The sequence below is a fragment of the Diabrotica undecimpunctata genome, chromosome 4 (genome assembly GCF_040954645.1).
Source record: "Diabrotica undecimpunctata isolate CICGRU chromosome 4, icDiaUnde3, whole genome shotgun sequence".
NCBI lineage: Eukaryota > Metazoa > Arthropoda > Insecta > Coleoptera > Chrysomelidae > Diabrotica > Diabrotica undecimpunctata.
The window spans coordinates 33,332,857-33,352,660 of record NC_092806.1 but is presented as its reverse complement, the minus strand read 5'-3'; the positions used below and the strand labels follow the sequence as shown (position 1 = coordinate 33,352,660).

The window sequence follows — 19,804 nt, the reverse complement described above, 5'->3', positions numbered from 1 at the left end:
CACCTTTATTATTATATTAAATTACAAAACCACCGCTTATTAAGTTACAGATTTTATTATCAAGAAATTAATATATGAAGACCCTACCCTAGCATGACACACCTTTTAAAACGATTTAATTTAATTTTATAAAATATCACTGTTACCAAGAAAACGTAATTTTTTTTAAACTATCTTATTTTATTAAAAAATAAAACAAGGATTCAGGATTTCAGATTTACATTTAGAAATGTTTTGATTGCTGTAAAATACAGTAATTGCTTAAAGTAATAGCTCTCCTAATAAAACAAACATTTATTCCCCGATGACCATTGAGGTCTAAATTTATACCCCCATGACTATTGGGGACCCAATATCATTCTAAAGTTATCATCCGGTTACGGATTTTATCTCTAAAGAACCTCAAAAAAACAAATGTTGTTTAATATACAACAATGTGCTTATGTATTACAGATATACAGAACTAATTTTCAATACAAATTGTACTTTCTCAACAAGGATTTATATAGGTATAGTTCAGCTAAATGCACCTTACAGGTACAAGGCTTCAATATTTTTCTTCTATTTCATTCTGTCCTGTGCTAGTTTTTCCAAACTTGTATCATCAACAATTTCAAATCTTTCTTTACTGACTCCATTCATTTTCTTCAGATGCATTTTTTTTCATTTTACACCAGCCTTAGCAATAATTAAAATGCATAAATGGAAAAAGAAAGTGCAACGTAAATTTAGGTTTGAAAAAGTGCGAAAATTTGGGGTAGCGCAGGATTATCAAAAAGATATAAGAAACCTACTCCAAACAAGATAGTACTACTGTGAGTACCATACAACAAAAGTTCTTGAAAATGACAAACACTATAAAGGAAGCGACGGCGAAGAACATACCAAGAACAAAAAGATTTAGAAAAAACCACTGGTTCGATGACCAATGTATAACAGAGTTAAAAAAAGATCAGATTTGAGATTAAAAAGTTTACGATCGCAAAAACAAGACGACCTAGAAAGGTATACCGAACAACGAAAAAAAGTAAAGAAAATCCTAAGAGAGCGAAAACGAAAGTAATGGATGATAAAGTAAAGCGTATTAAAGAAAATTCAAGGAAGAACAATGAATATAAAAGATACGCAAGGAAACCTGATAGTGGACGAAGACCAAATATGTGAAAAGTGGAAAGAATATTTCGAAGAGATGCTAAATGACGGAGTGACTACCGAAGAACATTATAATGTTCTTAAACCTCAAATAGTAATAAAAGAAATACTAAAGCCCACAAGAGAAGAAATTGAAGAAATAATAAAAGATATGAAAAATCAAAAAAGCCCCGGGGAGAGCGACATTGTGGCAGAGAACTTAAAATATAGAGGAGATGCCTTAATAAACCAACTTAGTGAGCTAATACCGAAGAAATGCCTCTAGAATGGAATAAGTCGATTATAATTCCTATACACAAAAAGGGAGATAGAACTGAATGCGCAAACTATAGAGGAATATCCTTATTAGAGGTACTATATAAAGTGCTCGCCATACTAATTAAAAAACAATTCGAAATATATGTAGAGAATAATCTAGGAGAATACTAGGGAGCATTTCGGAAAGGAAGATCAACAACGGATTAAATTTTTATGCTAAAACAAATCCTGATCAATTGCTATGAATACAACATTTCAGCACAAGTACTTTTCATTGATTACAAAGCCGCCTACCATACAATAGACAGAAACAAATTAATGGAAACGCTAATAGTATTCCATGTGCCAGAAAAAATAGTAATATTGGTAAAAATGACAATTAGACAAACCATTTGTGCTGTGAAATGCAACGGTACAGTCTCAGAAGAATTCAAAGTGAAAAAAGGTGTTCGCCAAGGAAAACCGTTGTCTACATTGCTATTCAATATAGTTCTAGAAAAAATTGTAAGGATTAGTGGGATAAATAGTTCCGGTACTAAGGAGCTCCAATGCTTGGCATATGCTTATGATGTGGTTGTTATTGCAAGAAATGGAAAAGAACTGGCAAATATAGTAAAAAGACTGATTCGGGAAAGCTCTAATAATAATAATCTATTATTTGTATCATAATCAACTACAGAGAGTTATTAGCAGGGAGTATAACACAAATTACAATTTTTCAATGTCTTACAAAGTATACAATCTAAATATGGGATGTAAATGTGGTAGTGACGCGCAAAATATGACGCTGTATCCTGTTAGCGTCACTAGCCTCCCTACTCAATTCCGACTCTCACCATCACCATCAGGTGGAAACCCCGGTAACCTGAGCAGCTTTGTGGAAGATTGTGGTAACCATCTCCAGTGGGAAGCAGAGTCAGTGAAAACGAGAGCGGGTGAAATGGTCCTTCGAAGATTAGGAGTTTGGGCAAAAGATTAACGACCTCTCCCCTTAAAAAAACTTATTTTTATGAAAGCACAAAGAAGAAAATCCTATATATATCCGTCGTTTAATTCACGACGACCTAGCAAACGACAAAAGACTAACGATTTACGGATCTGCACATGCCAAGCCTTAAGTCAAGGACATTAGTCCTTAACTTTGAACTCATAAACAACAGAATATGTTATATTCGTCTTAAAATTATTTACCTATAGCTGACTTAATATACACTTACCTACGGAAGAAAGGAAGACGACGAAAAAGATGAATTCTACGACATCTTAGAGAATAAACAAATGAAACAAGACATAATTAATATTGATAATCTGTGCATTGAAATCGTTGCGAAAGAGTATATGAGACAAATCGATGAAAAAATGGAGAGCCTGGAGGTAGGATAAAATGTGAAGGAATTGTGGACAAGATGTAGAAATATAATAACTATTAAGGCAAGTAAAATATTGGGGAAAACCAAACCAGTTAAACACAACGAATGGTTTATTAATTAGTGCCAGGAAACAACAGATAAAAAAATAGAGCATACCTAAAGACAAATCAAGATAGATATATAAGAAGAACAAAGGAGGAATATTGGACCCTAAGAAGAGAAGAAAAAAGATTATATAGAAGAAAAAAAAGACAATTTGAGGGAACCTTATGCTGATTATGCTGACAACATTTCCAGGAAGTGCATGAAACAACCCGGCGAGCATCACACTCTATCTGACGAACATTTTCAACGCCACACTCAGGCTCTGCTACTTCTCATCACCATGGAAAGTAGTTAACACAATTTTGCTCTTAAAAAAGGGCAAACCCGGATCTCTCTTCTAAATATGTTGGTTAAGGTCTTCGAGAGGTTCCTTAAAGAAAGGTTTATAGACTTTACCACAGAAAACAATATTATTCCTACATTTCACTTCATATTTAGAGGTCACTCCACCAATACGTCGTTGACAGAAATCGTCACATATCGTCACAATTTTTCTCGATGTTCAAAAAGCCCTCGACCAAGTCTGGCATGCTGGACTGGTGAAGAAACTAAAGTATAAAAACTAAAAATTACGGTAAAGGTCAAAAGTCATTTCTCTACCCCCTCCACTCTTACAGCAGAAGTGCCACAAGGTTCCGTGTTGGTAATAATACTCAACACAATATACAACAGTGACTTCCCTACCTCACAGTTAGGGACTAATACAGGTAGACTGACTACTTTTACTTTACTTTTACTGACATACTACAGATGACACTGCTCTTGTAACAACGTCTCGAGATGCAGATGTCTTGTGTAGGTTTGCTCAAAATAATTTAAACCATGTCAATAAGTGGTGCGATGGAGAGTAACACCTTATTCAAACAAAACACAAATTATTCTCTTCAGACACCCTAATCTTAGCAGACACATCACAAACAATGTTGCTGAAAGAATTGACCTTAGACTATGAAGGAATCGACTCCAACTCCGGGACCAGGTCGAGTACCTAGGCGGGTGTTCACAAAGACGCTACACTGGAGACGCAGAGAACAGAGTAAGGAAAAGAGTCGATCTACTTAACGCTCTAAATGGACACATTCACTTAAACTCATACACACGTACAAAACATACATCAGGCACGTGATTGAATATAGAGGTAATATATATGGCATTTTCAATCACGACCTACCACAATAACTGCTAGAACTGGAGAGGAAAATTCTTCGTAAAGTAAATTACCACCGATAATTATCGAACATGCAGCCCATAAATGAGAGGCTCTTCTGTTTGAGCAGGAGTTACACGATTAAAACCATCAGAGGCCAAAACTTCAGGAGCCCAAAACACAATCAAAACTACCTGCTCATCCATTGGCAATGCATTTATAAGACACCCCAAAAGAAAACTATTCCTCATTTCCACCAAACAGCTGGCCTTGACCATTAACGAACTCTCTGAGGAATACATGGACATCCTGTAGGCAACTTCACTTTACTATCGCAACTATATATCACTTCGAGCTCTGCCACGGACAGGAAGGGATCGGTTTTCTGTGGTTTACCGATCCCATTGCACAATTATACATATCCTTAGGCAGGATACAGTTATAGCTGTCCATAACGCGACATCAATTATTCACGTTCACTGTTTATACATTTAAATTCAGTCATATCGTTCATAACCATTAACAAAAAATAATTTCTGAAAAGAACCATTTTAGCACCAACCCTTTCACCTCTAACTACCCTGGCTCCGCAGGAATTAACATCCACCGATCCAATACCACTAATGTGACACCAGGAAACCAGTGCCAATGTCCAAAAAACGAACCACATCCTGAAGAGTTGACAGACACCTAAAACAGGACACACAGATACCCACCGAAAAGAAGCAATCCAATCAGAGAAAGATGCACCAACAAAGTAGATAGCTAAAAATAAGTGACCTTATGTGATAGTTTACGAGAAAAATTGAAAATTCTTTAAAAACAAAATGGCGGACATTTAAAAAAATTGCTCAAAAATTCACAAATCTGTGATTGATTTTATAGTCACTAATAGAAAAATCCACCCAAAGCAGATTCTAGATATCCGAAGTGAACACAAACTAGTACTAGCAAAAATAATAATGAAAATAACACCAAAACAACATTGAAGAAGCAGCAACAGAAGCTCTAGGAAACGGAAAAAGAAAGTCATACTGAACAAAAAGAAACAACAATACACCATAGTTCAGATAAGAAATAAAAGAGAAATGTATAGAGAAACGAGAGGCCTACACGAAGTACAAAACATCAAATACTCCAGAATCCCGAGACATCCATAGAAGAATACGAAATGAAACAAAGAAGAACAAAAAATAAACAATGGGAACAGTTTACAAAAAGGATGGAAAGCGACTTCTACGGTACACAAAAATAAATATGGAGATTCATAAGAAACCAACGGAAAGAAATGGCAGAATTGAAAGAATACACAACATACCAGCAAACGAATGAGTAAGATACCTGACGGAACTGTTTAAAGGGAAGGAAAATAATAATCAACACAATAACGTACCTAAATTAAGACACGAAATAGAAATCACTTTTGAGGAAGTAGAGATAGCCATAAATTCACTCAAAAATAGAAAGTCGCCAGTACCAGACGGAATAACCAACCAGCTTTTAAAACACGGAGGAGAAAGTATAACCCTAGAGATGATAAAACTTATACAAAAACTAATATTGCACTGCAAAATACCAGACGCATGAAGAAACAACATAATGGTACCAATGTTCAAGAAAGGAGATAAAGAAGACCCCAACAATTATAGAGGTATAAATCTACTGAACACCGCACTTAAGCTTACCACAAAAGCCCTAACCAACAAAATCAATAAACTAACAACTTTATCAGATGAACAACAAGGATTCAGATCAGAAAGATCCTGCGTAGATGCCGTATTTGTACTAAGATAAATCACAGAAAAGGCCATCGAGTACAATAAACCAGCATATCTATGTTTTATAGACCTGGCAAAGGCTTTCGATCGTATCCAAGTCGAATTTATCTTACACCTACTATATAAAAGAAACATACCAATCAATATAATACAAACCATCGAAAACATCTACTTCCATAATCGAATACAGGCAAAGATAAGTGGAAAACTAACCCAGTGTACACCAGTACAAAGCGGAGACAGACAGGGTGACTCGTTGAACAAACTTCTCTTTAATACAATAATGGAAGAAATAATACAAGCAGTACGTAAAGGTCATGGTTACAGAATGGGGAACAAAGAAATCCAAATATTATGTTATGCAGACGACGCCGCATTAATCGCCGAGACAGAAGACGAGCTCCAATGATTAACACACATCTTCAATACAACAGCTAAGAAATACAATATGATAATATCAGTAGAAAAAACCACATGTATGACAACATCTAAATACTCACTACGATGTAAAATCGAAATTGATGGGAAAATAATAAAGCAGGAAAGGAAAATGTAAAAGAAGAAGTACGACATCAAAGCTTAAAAGCAAGTAAAGCGGCGGGATCTCTTAATGACACAATCTGGAAGAACAAACACCTAAGACAAGACACAAAAACAAGAATCTATAAAGCAGCAATTAGATCTATATTAACATACACGGCGGAGACAAGACCTGACACATCTAAAACGAGACGACTACTAGAAACAACGGAGATGAAAATACTTCGACGAATATCAGGGAAAAGTCTGTTGGATAGGGAGAGAAGCGAAAACATAAGAAAAGCATGCAATATAGAAGACATAAATGGATGGGTGACAAAACGGAAACAGGAGTGGAACGAACACATTAGTAGAATAGCAGAGGATATGATAGTACGAATAGCACGAGATAAGTTTCCAAATGGACGCAGAAGTATTGCCAGACCAAGAAAAAGATAATGCGATAATTTAAACAATTTAGGAGGGTAATATTGAGGAAGAAACAGGCTTTAAAGCCTACATACAAGAAGGAAGAAGAAGTTCAAAAATTGACAAAGTTGTCACAATAATTTTATTAATTTTTTTATTATTAAAAAAAATTATTCTTGAAAAGTTGTATAATAATATAAAAAAAAGTTTGGTTGTCATAGATAAGGTACAATAAAAAATGTTGAAAATGTATCATTTTTAGCATTCTAGATGGTAATAGTTTATGTCCAAAATTCACCACCTACTTTAAAATTTTTTTCCGATGGCTCTAAGCTGTATTTCTAAATATTTACCAAAACAATTCAAAATTAGGTAAATAATTTTATTTTTCAATGTATTTGTTTTTTTTTAGTAGTAGAAGTATTTAAAAATCTATATTTGTCTCAAACTCAAAGAAGAAGAATTACTTCCACACTACAAATTTTGAACCCAAGACATGCATGCGTTGTGTAGAATATGTAGCAGCAGGAGCTCTGTACGCAATTCTACTTTCTTACAATAAAATAGTAAATAAATCTACAAAATCATCAAAATAAAAATTTACTCTTCCTTAAAATTCTTGGCATGGTTGACAAGACTCGTTCAGTTACGGATACCTGGCGAGTAGGTACCCGCGGTACCAGCAAGCCGGTATCCCCACTCCAAATCCTTGCGCCAATGCCAAGCTACTGAGAATAGGTAACCTTTACAGGTTCACCGTGTTGGTATAGTGGATCCGAGGGGCAAGGGGATCGTACAACGGTTCACTTGGATGGAAATACAAGCGGTCATCAGTCTTCTCAAGGCCCTCTAAGTGTATGACACGCAGCATTTTTTAATTTCAACCTAACATCTACCTGTATAAACAATCAACAATGATTTTTACGAAGGACTTTAAGGATTTTTAGTGTTGTGATGTGAGAAGTGACTGTTCTGTGGTTGTGTGACCATTCTTAGGATACTCTTTAGTGACTAGAGGCAAAATGCCGAAAATATTCTTGATTAAAAATAGGTTGCACCAGCAACAACTAAGACTTGAGTCCCAAAATGCTGGAGACGCGAAAACTGATCTTGGAATTGGTGATTGCCAGCCTCTTTCGTTGATAGTCCAGAAAAAAGACGGTAAGTCACTCAACAATTCCTCAAAAGGAACAACTTCAATAAAACAATTGCATTTAACAATTTATGTAATGTATACAGTTATAAAAGACATGTAGGTATTTTAAAGCATGCAAACAATACCGTCAATTAAATGATTATATATAAACATTGACAATAAGTAGTTACTCATTGCTTTTAAATAAAGGATATATGACTGACTGTTTACAACTTTTCGTTTTGTGCAAAATTAAATTATAGATTGGTATTCTGTACACCACAAACTTCCGTGAACTTGAAAAACATCAATTTTCTAAATCTAAATAATCAATCGTGATGATGGTAATTTTCTAAACGACAATTTTCTTTTTGTAAAATTGTTACTAGAGACGTTTTGTTTAGTTTTTATGGACTTCACACCAAATTGCGTTTTTACTGTCAGGTCTATATTTTCCTACATGCGCTAACATCATTAGCCTTTCATTAATCCCTCTTTCCAATGAGAACGAGATCTTAAGCAAATATAGGACTACATTTCAAATGTACATTGGTTGTACTACAGGTATCCAATGCAGCACCAAAAGAATTACTTCTTTATGATATACATTAAATATTTGTTATCCATAAAAGTTTTTGGATCCTAACATTTTTTTTAATCGAATTGTTTTGTTTATCTCCATTCTTCCGGTGACATATGCAAGTAAAACTGCAAAAAATACAGAAAAACTGATGATAGATTTGGATTCAGCAATAAAAGTTGTATAGGGGAGAATGACGAAGCCGGAAGATTTTACTTCCGGTCAGGAATACTAGAGCAATTATCTTGATTTTAGGGTTTCTGTTTTAACTGAGCATTGTATTCTTCAACATACCTAATTAAATTTTAACTACTGTTTAATGGAAACTGTTTAGAAACTGTAAGCTTCGATTCTACAGTAAATAATATATTATATTTTTATTTATGTTCAAAAATACAGAACATAAAAATGAAAATAAAAAAAGAAAATTTTATAAACAATTTATTTTACGTAGATAATAAGGATATGCTAACATAACGGCTAAATAACTCTTATTCACAATAGAGAAACAAAACCAATTTTGTTGGCGAATTCATCACTATAGGCCTTCATGTAACCAAACACTTTATCGCTAATTAAATTTTGAAAATTCTATTTTTTTATTTATTACAACGGGAATTTTTCTGCTAATCTAATTATGTTCATACATTATTTTTATTTACACACTGTTGACAAGGTCTTTACAATTTTGCAATATTTGGTTAAAATCCATTAATATGTACGCCTCACTGGTATAAATATTTCAAATCATCAAAAGTTAAGATAAGTTGAGAAGAGAAAGAATCTTTACTACTAACAGAATACTCATAAATATTTTCATATTAAATCAAATATAGCTAAAAAGGGGTGCTATATGCAGTTGTATTATATCACCAGCAATGTTCAAATCCATTAAGAACTAAAAAACTAGAATAATATTCGTCCAATATTGTAATGTCTTCTGTAAAATATTTCAGAGCATTTATAAAACATTTTACACGCGAAGATAAAAATATCAATTGTTATAATTTATTATGCAATGAAAGATTCGGCATAATACATGGTTGAAAAACCTAATTCGCTTGCAGTTCTATTCAACTTTTCGAGAAGCAGTCCCGAAAGTCAACATTACCACGACGATAACCAATGTTTCTAAGAAAAATAGTACTTAAAGAATTATTTATACGGGAATAAACATTCATCTATATGGTTTTTATCATTTTCACTGTAAATGCTTTAGACCCTTTATTTTTATGGTGATTCCACATTTTTTAAAATCTATTAACTTCTACACAGCTTAATGTTATTGCTTTAAAACTCATAAAAATAGCCTTCTGGAGGGTAAATTGGAACATAAAAGGGTGCAGCCGGTTAAACGTTTATTTACCTTCTCACCTTCCTAGCACCATCAGCAAACATCAAATTAATTTTTGTTATTACTACTGTAAACTGTTTGTTTTCAAAATTAACTTAAAAACAACAAAACAAACAAATTGGAAGCAATTCAGCACGTTCTGCATAGCATTTAGTAACATATTCAAAAAATATATTTTGATGGGCTAGTCCGATAAGTAAGTAAGACTATAAATAGTGTCTTGTAAGGACTATTTGGAATACAACTATAACAATAATAGAAGAAACACACCATGCAGGATTCAACATTACTTCAGACACTTTTACTTACATTCAGTTTAAAATTTCTCAAGACGCCAGAAAGAAAGAAACTGCAAAAAATATTGCTCCAAAATTTAACTCGAAAGTAATATTTTCTCGGAATCAACTACATTTTATTCCCTCTGCGCTTTGTAACCTTAAACTTACAGCATATAACAAAAATAACGTGATACCCAATTTTTTTAAAACTTTCTCCATGTTCTCACAAGTTACAAAAATTACCATCTATATACACGGACGCATCTAAGACCACAAATGGAGTAGGAGCATGCTTTGTGATATCACATGAACATTCCATCTATAAATTGTCTCCTGAGACAAGTAAGTTTACAGCAGAACTATTTGCTATAACTAAGGCTCTAACCTTTATTCTAGGAAAAAAACTTCCCAAATCTCTTATATCTGATTCACTTAGTTGTCTGACATCAATTTTTCAGATTTATCTCTCTCATCCATCATTACAACAGATTAAGTTAATTTCATACCATATATACCAAAACAATTTGACAGTAGAGTTCTTCTGAGTACCGTCACACGTTGGAATAGATGGTAACGAAAAGGCAGATAGTCTAGCTAGGTCCGCAGTAACCAGTACAGCCGCATTAGTGGAAAATCTAACGGTGCATTTAGATTTAAAACCTTACTTAAAAGCAAAATTGCACGATATTTAGCAAAACCAATGGAATAGAAGCACCACTAAATTGATAGAAATAAAATCTTCCGTCCTTCCATGTAACTTCTGGCCTTCAAAGCGACAACATCAAGTCCTAATAACACGTCTCAGATTGGTGCACACTTCTACAATACATGAATACTTGTTAAAGAGAGAAGATGAACCAGTGTGTTTTGTTTGTGAATGTAAAGTGACAGTGAAGCACATTTTGATTGGCTGTCCAATATACTCAGTTGAAAGACTATATCACCACATTCCAAAAACATTAAAAGAACTTCTAGGAGAATCTAATCTAGTCTAAGAGAATCTAGTCAAACGTTTCTTGAGAACATTATACTCAATAAATAAACTGATCTATAGAGAAACGCTCCACCTTCGCTGTTGCGCTTTTATTAGTTAAGTAGGTGGTTCTCATCAAATTTCTAAGCAAGTAGGTTTTTCATTAACAATTCTTGTGATAATCCTCTTGATACTCTAATAGTTAATCCAATTATTTATTAACATTTCTGGTGGGAACACTATTATATCCTTTTTCTAGATGTATGCATTTGTACTTCTTGCATTTAGTGGGCTATTTAGCTTACGATCCTGTACACGTGTACAATCTTCAGCTTCATCAATTGTATTCTTGAAAATTTGTTCATGCTTGAGAAACCTGTAACTGATAATCAGCTTTAATTCTCGCAGTCATCTGTCTTCTCTTTTTATTTATGGTAGATACCCATACAAAAAGTAAATCATTTTGATGTCTTCTCATTTCAAACGATGTTGGTATTATTGTTTAAAATGCTGAATTGAATAAGATAACATCTTGTTTTATGGGTGCTATCCCAATATAAAATCTTCAAGGTTTCAGTTGAAACAAATTTTTCATGGCCACTTTTTCTCTTTCATAGTAAATTAGAATAAGTAAGTCAACTCTTTTGCGCTTATCTACACGACACAGTAATATTACCAAAATTGTACACCGTTTTTGTTAATCATTACATAACCGAATAAGGCCACACACATTATTTTTTATTGCTGTGGGCTCTTTTCAAGATGTAATAACTCATAAATGAGATTGTGGTAGTGATTTACTAGATGGATAATTAATGTAATTATTGGTTTATTATTACTGATAATTTGCTATTAAGTAAAACTATCCTTAAACACTTCAGACCAATTAGCATATTTGCCGGTTCATCTTTATATATTCCACATCGAAACTAAGGCATGTGCTAATCTGAAATTAACATTCTTCTCGTATGTATGTTCAAGTACACCGCTACATTTTTAGTTAACTACAACTATTCTTTAAATATATTATATATCACTATTCATGACGTTTAATATAAATGTTTTTGTCTTGCTGTTTGTTTTTATGAGACTTATTCCTTTAATGTTGCTTATTCTAATTATGTATTTACATCCTGAACCAATATGTCCATGATAAGTACTTTGTACTTCATGGGATGGTCTATATGGCATACCAAAAATACAACATTATCATGTACTGTAAGTGGAGGTCAGGATGTAGTGTTTTTTTAACATTTTTTTATAAATTTTTTCGAGTCTCGACACTTGCCGATTATGTATAATGCCAGACATTAATAAATACGTGGCTAGACCCTTAACGAAGAGTTTTACAGTTCAAAATTATAGTCATAAGAAAGTCATAACTCACTATATCTTATATATACTGTAATAAAATTTCGAACACATAATAAGAGCAAACAGAAAACAACAACCTGATCAATAATGAAGTTCTCCTCTCCGGCTATCCGTATTCCGGCTACAATTTGAAATCTGTATTAAAAGTGTCAAACAAGAAATAATGCTGAATGCGTTTTCTTCCTCTGGTTTCCATTTTTTCAACAGAGGTATCTGACTTATCTTGAGGTTGTTTGAAATGTTTTAGAATTTTATGAACACGTCTCGCAGACACTTTAGTCAAATCGCTACATATAGTTACGTCATTGATATATACTTAGTTACGTCATTGACCAATATATTTTCATTCCTTTTACGGAATCCCCATTGTATTTAATAGTTTTTTTTAACTTAAAATTTGGCCGGCGACGTTTCCTTTAACTATTTTCGTCTTCACTATTTGTCACTTTAATATTATTTCTATAAAAACGTATTAGCCGCTTCAGGTTAACTATAATAGTACTGATGCATTTCAGTATTATCAAGAAACAAAGTCATTATTATTGAACCAATTGTTAATAAACAATATAATAGGAAAACCCATAAACTAATTTTACGAGTTGCTTCCTAAGACAGAAAAGATTTATTTTCACGTTCAGAGCGACTGTGAAAGCCGTTCTGAAGAGGCCTATTAGGCCGAAATACGTATAAGCGGATGCACATGCGCACTGTACGTGAAATCAAATCTTAACTGTCTTTTCCTCCTTAATATAATAGGAATTTCCAAACAACTAAAAAAATGGAATTGTGTTTTTAAGCAAACTAAAGCCTCTGTTGTTTTATATTTAAGTGTAAAGTTTGAGTGTTGATAAAATATGATTTATTCAATAATATTGAAGTTTTCTATAAATCTTTTTTGTTGGAAATATGGAACCCTTCAGCATCTATTATTTATTACTCTATAGCTGATTTTTATCTAGCGGCAAATTATTGTCGCTCAAATACTGGGGTGATACTGCAATCTGGGTAAAACGTTGGGGTTGTCTTGTAATGTAATAAGCCTTGACAAATATTTTACTGTGAAATAAATGATATTTCAGCTTAAATAAAAAGTCATTGTATTGTTAAACTGCTATTGATCTCCTTCTCGTAATACTAATAGTTTCTTTAATTCCTTAGAGGCGTTTTTGGAGAAGATAGTCAAACCTAACACATGTTTAATTATCTACTTAACATATATACTTAATATATACTATAAAACGATTCGTACGAATTCTAACTACAATATTCTGGTAGAAATACACCTATTACACATCGTTACGCTAATTTAATTTTCATAAATTTAATTATTTTATTTAATTTGAGCATATATGGAAATTTTGCCTGTTGTCTAAATTATTAAGTTGCATTATGACTGATTCCACATATTTGTTTACCAATTTCATAGCGCTAGGGAGAGAATATTAGTATATATAATTTGTAAAAATTCTTCAGTGCAAGTAGCTCACTCTTACATATTAAAATTTCTACGCCACTGGAAGACCAGAATAACTCAGAACGGTCATCACCAATTTCTGGAATTTAGTGCTTACAGTTTTGACACTCAACTGTAGTACAATCTATGTGTTTTTCAAACATCTAATATCGGATAATAGGCATTCACTTTCGATCCTTTTTTATCTCTCGCTACGTGCATTCATCCCGATGTGACACGATTTTTTTGTCTACTCAACTAAGCTTTGGTCGCTCTTTTTTTTGGTTATATGAATAGCGTGACAGGAAAAATTTCTAATTCGATTTTGATATCTCCTGGTAGCATCTCTAATCATTTAACATTTTGATCCATTTGTTCCTTTTCCTTTCTGACAGTTGTATGTTGATTATTTGTCTTTGCATTGCTCTTTGCATCTTCACTATTCTATCCTATATATTAGTTCTTGCGAATATCCATGTTTGACATCAGTATATAAGGATAGGAGAAATGTGCTACTTTAACAGTTTCCTTTTTAGATGCTTATGATACTTTTTTATTTTTGAATGATTTTACCAAATGGAGTTCCTGCCAATTTGGGTCCCAAATATGTGTATTTGACTTGTTTTGTATTGACTAGAGCTATTAATTCTTCTTTTTGTTGATATTAATTTGATATATTGTAAGACATTCATTAATTTGGAATAATAATTAGCCTTTCTTCGATTCTTGTGATACTTTTTCGCCGTCTATACAGTTAGTAATACAGTAAAAATAATATGATTTGTAAAATAATCTTGAATATTTATTTAGAATAGGTGTAAGTGAGTTAGTAAAGAAAACATTATTTTAACAGATTTTTTTGTCCGTCCTGTACAAACAAGCGCGAGACAAAAGAACAGTGTTCTCCATATAGTCACTTAAACTGTTATTTGCTTAGCATTACAAATTCGCCGCTAATTGAAAATGACCTTCTTAATTTGGAAGACAATGTCGTTGTGTAGGTCTTCTGTAGACTATAACACTTGTTTCTTGCGAACAGCATTTACACACATACGCTGAACCTACATACTTACCTGTTATTCTTTTGTTCTGTCACGGATAGTGCTCTTTAAGAGAAATTTTATGGGGTTGTTTGGAGGGAAACAGCCGATTCGGTAACATGGGCTTGCGTACAATTTGATAAGAGGGTAACTCTTTATAAATATCGTCTAATAAATCTCAAAATAAGGTTTTTAATCGTTTCTATACTATAATTAATGAATATTTTAAAACAGTTAATTTTTTATTATTAAAAGAAAATGAATTAATATTTGACACTCTCATTTCATTTGCTGTATTTCTAAGGTATTTGATAAAAAACAAATTATTGACACAAAAGACCAAAAATCACATTAAAATATTCGGACATGTACGAACTTATCACTTTATCGCATAAAATTATTAGACCGTTCGAGATGTAGCAAACTTATCACCAGCATCCTTTGGAGATAAGTAAACTCATCACCAACATTTTTGCCCCAAGGAGGTGGTTTCTAATGCGAAAGATTGCCGGTTATCTGTTACACTTCTTGGTTTTGTGGTAATCTATTAAATTCAGAAATAATTTGATATATTTATTTATATCGGGTGGCTCCCGGTGAGTGACAGAGAAATTTGTATTTTTGTATGGTTTTAGATGGAGACAATGGAGGCATTTGCATTTAATATATCCGGACATGAATTATTCTTTTAAATTATCAAACCTTAATGGTTTTCAAACATTTTATGGTCTGTACCTGACACGGGGTCCAGGTGGGTCAGTGATCAGTTTGCAAATCTCTCTGGGTCTATTTTAAAAGCCCTGATTTTATCGGGGTGATGATTTTGTACTATCTACAAGGGCATTTATGCTAATTTGTGATGAGTTTACGTGTACCCAAATATTCACTTGCGAAATGGTCATTAGAAGATATCATGGATTTATCATTGAGTTCTTTAATCCCTCATTATATCACCAATTGGTCTAGTATACCCAAAATAGAATTTATTCTAGTAAATATGGCTAGAGCTTGTTTCTCTTTGACAGTTATTTCTCTGTATAATTTTGAATATTTTTAATTAACAGTGCTGTGAAAGGCATACTAAAAGAAGATTGTTCTATTATGTTGAGTTACCATATTATATTGTATATACATATACCAAAGTATTAGACAAACTTCTTTGATTTACAAATAAGACATGACATCTCTTAAGTTATAAAGAAACCCTTTTCCTTTGTCGTTTTAATTTTTTCACTGCATATAAAAGTTTTTAGTGCTAAAAATCCATTACTCACAACAAATAATATCAAAATTATTTTATAATTTATTTCTCCAGATAAACTTATTATTTAACTTCGTTTTTCATATGCCATAGTGTATGACATAAAGGTTTGTTCTTGGTTTATACTACGATATGTTTCGTTATGGTGTGACTCATCTGTTCGTGGTAGAACCCAAGATAAATTTCGAGAGAAGAATACACACTTCTTCATCAAGCTTCTCGCTTTACAGAGTAAACATGCTACATAGCGCCATCTGCTTTGGATCATAGAAAAAATGAGCATGATAAAACTGTGTAGCAACCCCCAACATATTTGAAAAGTATCTTTATCTGTATTTAATTTTATAGAGTACGGAGTAATATGCTACAGAAGGCATAAATGCCTGTTTTTCTCTCGAAAAATCTGTTCTTCGTTTTGAAAAATTATAGCGGTTGCTACGCATTTTATATACACACAGTGGTGCCTATTTTCCATCATTCAAAATAGATGGCGCTACACAACGTGTTGCTCTGTAAAGTGAGAAATCTGATTAAGAAGCCGTATCCTCTTTTGAGGTTGTATTGGGTTTTACCGCGGTCCGATGAACAGACTTATGAGAGAGAAGGGACACAAATGCATGACTTTTATAAAATTCCGAAGTATAATTTATTTTCAATTGCCAAACTATATCCGTCCTCATAGTACACCTACTGGTACTGGTCAGGTATTTGGTAAACTGTAAAAAAAATTCCTGTACAGCAATATCATGACGGTGGGTTATGACGATGATGAGGTAATATAAAAATATATCACAGCATGAAGAAAATGAATATTATTTGTAGCATGACAATGAATGGTTTTGAAATTATTGTATTTATTTTCAGATTCTAAATCGATAAAATTAATAAAGTTTTCGTTTTCCAAAAAATTCCACTTATTTTACACTACCATTAGCCCTATTATTATGTCGTTGTTGTAGTGTTTTTTTTTTGTTTTTATGGCTAGTTGATATCTATTATGTTCATTCACAAATCACTAACATTATAAGAATTGTAGAAATTACAACAGAGCCCTAAATATTTTTATTGCGCACGCTAATGCCAAATAGGTACGTGACCATAGCATAAACCTCTAGGTTCTGAGAATGCTTTATTTTTCATGAAAATGTAAATTATTATGAGGGTTCTTTTCAAATTCTCATTTGCATAGTAGATATTGGAGATATCAATGCTGGTTTAGAACAGAAACTTGTAAAGATTACTGGAAATATTAATCCCATTTATAACTTTCACCAAAAAGTTTTGTTGCTTATAATTTTCCAGGTATATATTTACTTTTGTCAGTTGGTATTTAAAACTAATAACTCAGATTAAACTTTAATAAATTTAATGCGTATTAACACTACTTATTTAAATTATGTATGAGTGATATTAACGTTAGCTTGCGAATGGAATTTTACTTCCATTGACGTAGATTTATGTATCTTGAAATTTTGCTTTTATTACAATAATTTCCGGGAGAGCGTACTCGTACTTATATTCCTTTCATTACTGACGTCAAATGACGTAAAAGACCACGCGGACCAAATGAACTGTTTTTCTTATCGAACGTTTATTTATGACCAAGTTCCTATCGGTCCATTTTCTTTTACTTTTTTCATTTACGCCATTTTTAAATCTGTCTTTGCCTGTATTATCTATTTATTTCTTCTTTGTGTTGGTATTTATTTCTAACTACATAATCATTCTGGCTTTACTACCCTGTGTGGGTCCTAGACTTCTCCAGAATTTCTCTCCAGTCGTCCCAATCCATCGCTTTTCTCCGCCAAGCACGTATTCCCATATTTCTCATGTCTTCATCGATTATATCAAGGACCTTGTTCTGGGTATTTCCTCTTCTTCTTTGTCACAGTCCATTGTCATTTACCGCTCCATAGATTCGCCTTAGAACTTTTCTTTCGAGGCATTCCAACATGTTTTCATTACTTTTTGTTAGAGTTCAGGTCTGAACCATACGTTAGTATAGAGAGTATTATTGTTCTGTAGATTTTCACCTTTTTATTTCTCGATATAATTGAAGATTTAATAAAGAGATTGAGCCCAAAAATAAACACCTGTTAAACGTGCAAATTCTGCGGTTTATCTCTGCGGTAGTGTTATTTTCAGTGTTGACGAGCGCTCCCAAGTATACAAATTCGTTAACTGCTTCGATGATGTCGTTTTCTATAACAAATGGCCGTAGGATTTGTGGTTGCATGTTTATTATTAAGCCCATTTTTGTAGACTTTTCTTTTAGTGCTACATACGCCTCTCGTACAGCATTTTCCCAACAATATTGATCACAACCGATGGTTGTGATTTGTGATATATGGATTACTTTTTCCAATTAGCCTGAACAGTACGCAGAAGAGTGGATTTTCCTGACACAGCAAGTTATTTGTTTTAAAAGGTTCAGAGAAATCTCCCTGGATTTGTACTCTACATTCAACTTTTTCAAGTGTTAGTTTTGTTAAATTTACAAATGATATGGTAGTCCTAGCTCTTTCATTGCTGTGATCATTTCTCTTCTATTTACAGAGTCGTAGGCTGTTTTGTAATCTATAAATACGTGCTGAGTATCTATGCCATATTCCAGTGTTTTTTTTTTGTAAAATTTGTCTCGGAGTTACAATCTGATTAATTGTTGATTTACCGCCTCTGAAACCAGCCTGGTATTTACCTATTCTCATTCCGAACTACAGTCTTATTTATATTCTTCATCTATGTACACTTTCTCTAGAGTTTGAGCTATTAATTTGTATTTCCACGCGTTTCTTAATTGACAGTGAAGTAGCTCCATCCCGATTGCAAAAAAAATAGTATTTGTTATGCTCGATTTGAAAATTATTGATAGCGCAATTTTTATGACAGCTCATTTGTATTATATTAAGGGTTTGTCATTATTTTTGTAAGATCTTATACAAAACTGAAATAAGAAGATGTAATATATCTCGATATTTATAATTTTTCATCCATTTCATGGTGTCAAGCCCAAGGCCACAATTTTATTTAATATATGTCGCAATAACTATACGATGTAAATCTAGTAACCATTTCCAGATCCAGACACATTTTTGAACAAAATTAACTGGCTTTTTGAATCAGTCTGATTTTTTTGGCGATTACAGTGCTCCTACTCATTTCTTGGATCACATTTTGAAAACATTTTATTTAGAATGGCATTTTTATTCTTGTAAAAGACAAATTTTTTAAAATTCATATTGCATTCAATTTCTCTTAGGACTGAGGCAGTCAAAAATTTCTCTTTGCTTTTGGTATTATTACTGTATCAAAATTAAACAGTTCTTCTATCTATTACGTCTTTCACATTCTTCGTCTCTATAATAATACCGGGATATTTCATTAATTTATTATTAAAAATATTCTTTATGAACCGTTGTTTATGTCATGATTTATAAAAGTGATTACTGTAATTATTTGAGACTATGACAAATACGTGAATGCAAATCAAGATACCTACTGATGATTTCCCAGAAAACGTTGTAAGTTATAATAATCAATTAGATCAAACAGCTATGTAAATTAAACCTTGACTTTTAGAAAATAATAAATCATTAAG

At 32.7% G+C, this 19,804-nt stretch overlaps 1 protein-coding gene across 2 annotated transcripts in view; it reads left to right on the top strand.

Moving 5' to 3' along the window:
- Positions 1 to 7,538: 7,538 nt before the first annotated feature.
- Positions 7,539 to 19,804, top strand: part of ovo (transcriptional regulator ovo) — a 103,476-nt gene continuing 91,210 nt past the window's right edge. The window contains exon 1 of one of the 2 annotated variants that reach the window (XM_072529328.1): positions 7,539 to 7,919. In XM_072529328.1, coding sequence (XP_072385429.1) covers positions 7,781 to 7,919 — 139 coding nt within the window. In that variant the 5' untranslated portion in view covers positions 7,539 to 7,780. The remainder of the gene's footprint in view (positions 7,920 to 19,804) is intronic. The other variant, XM_072529329.1, reaches the window with a different exon arrangement.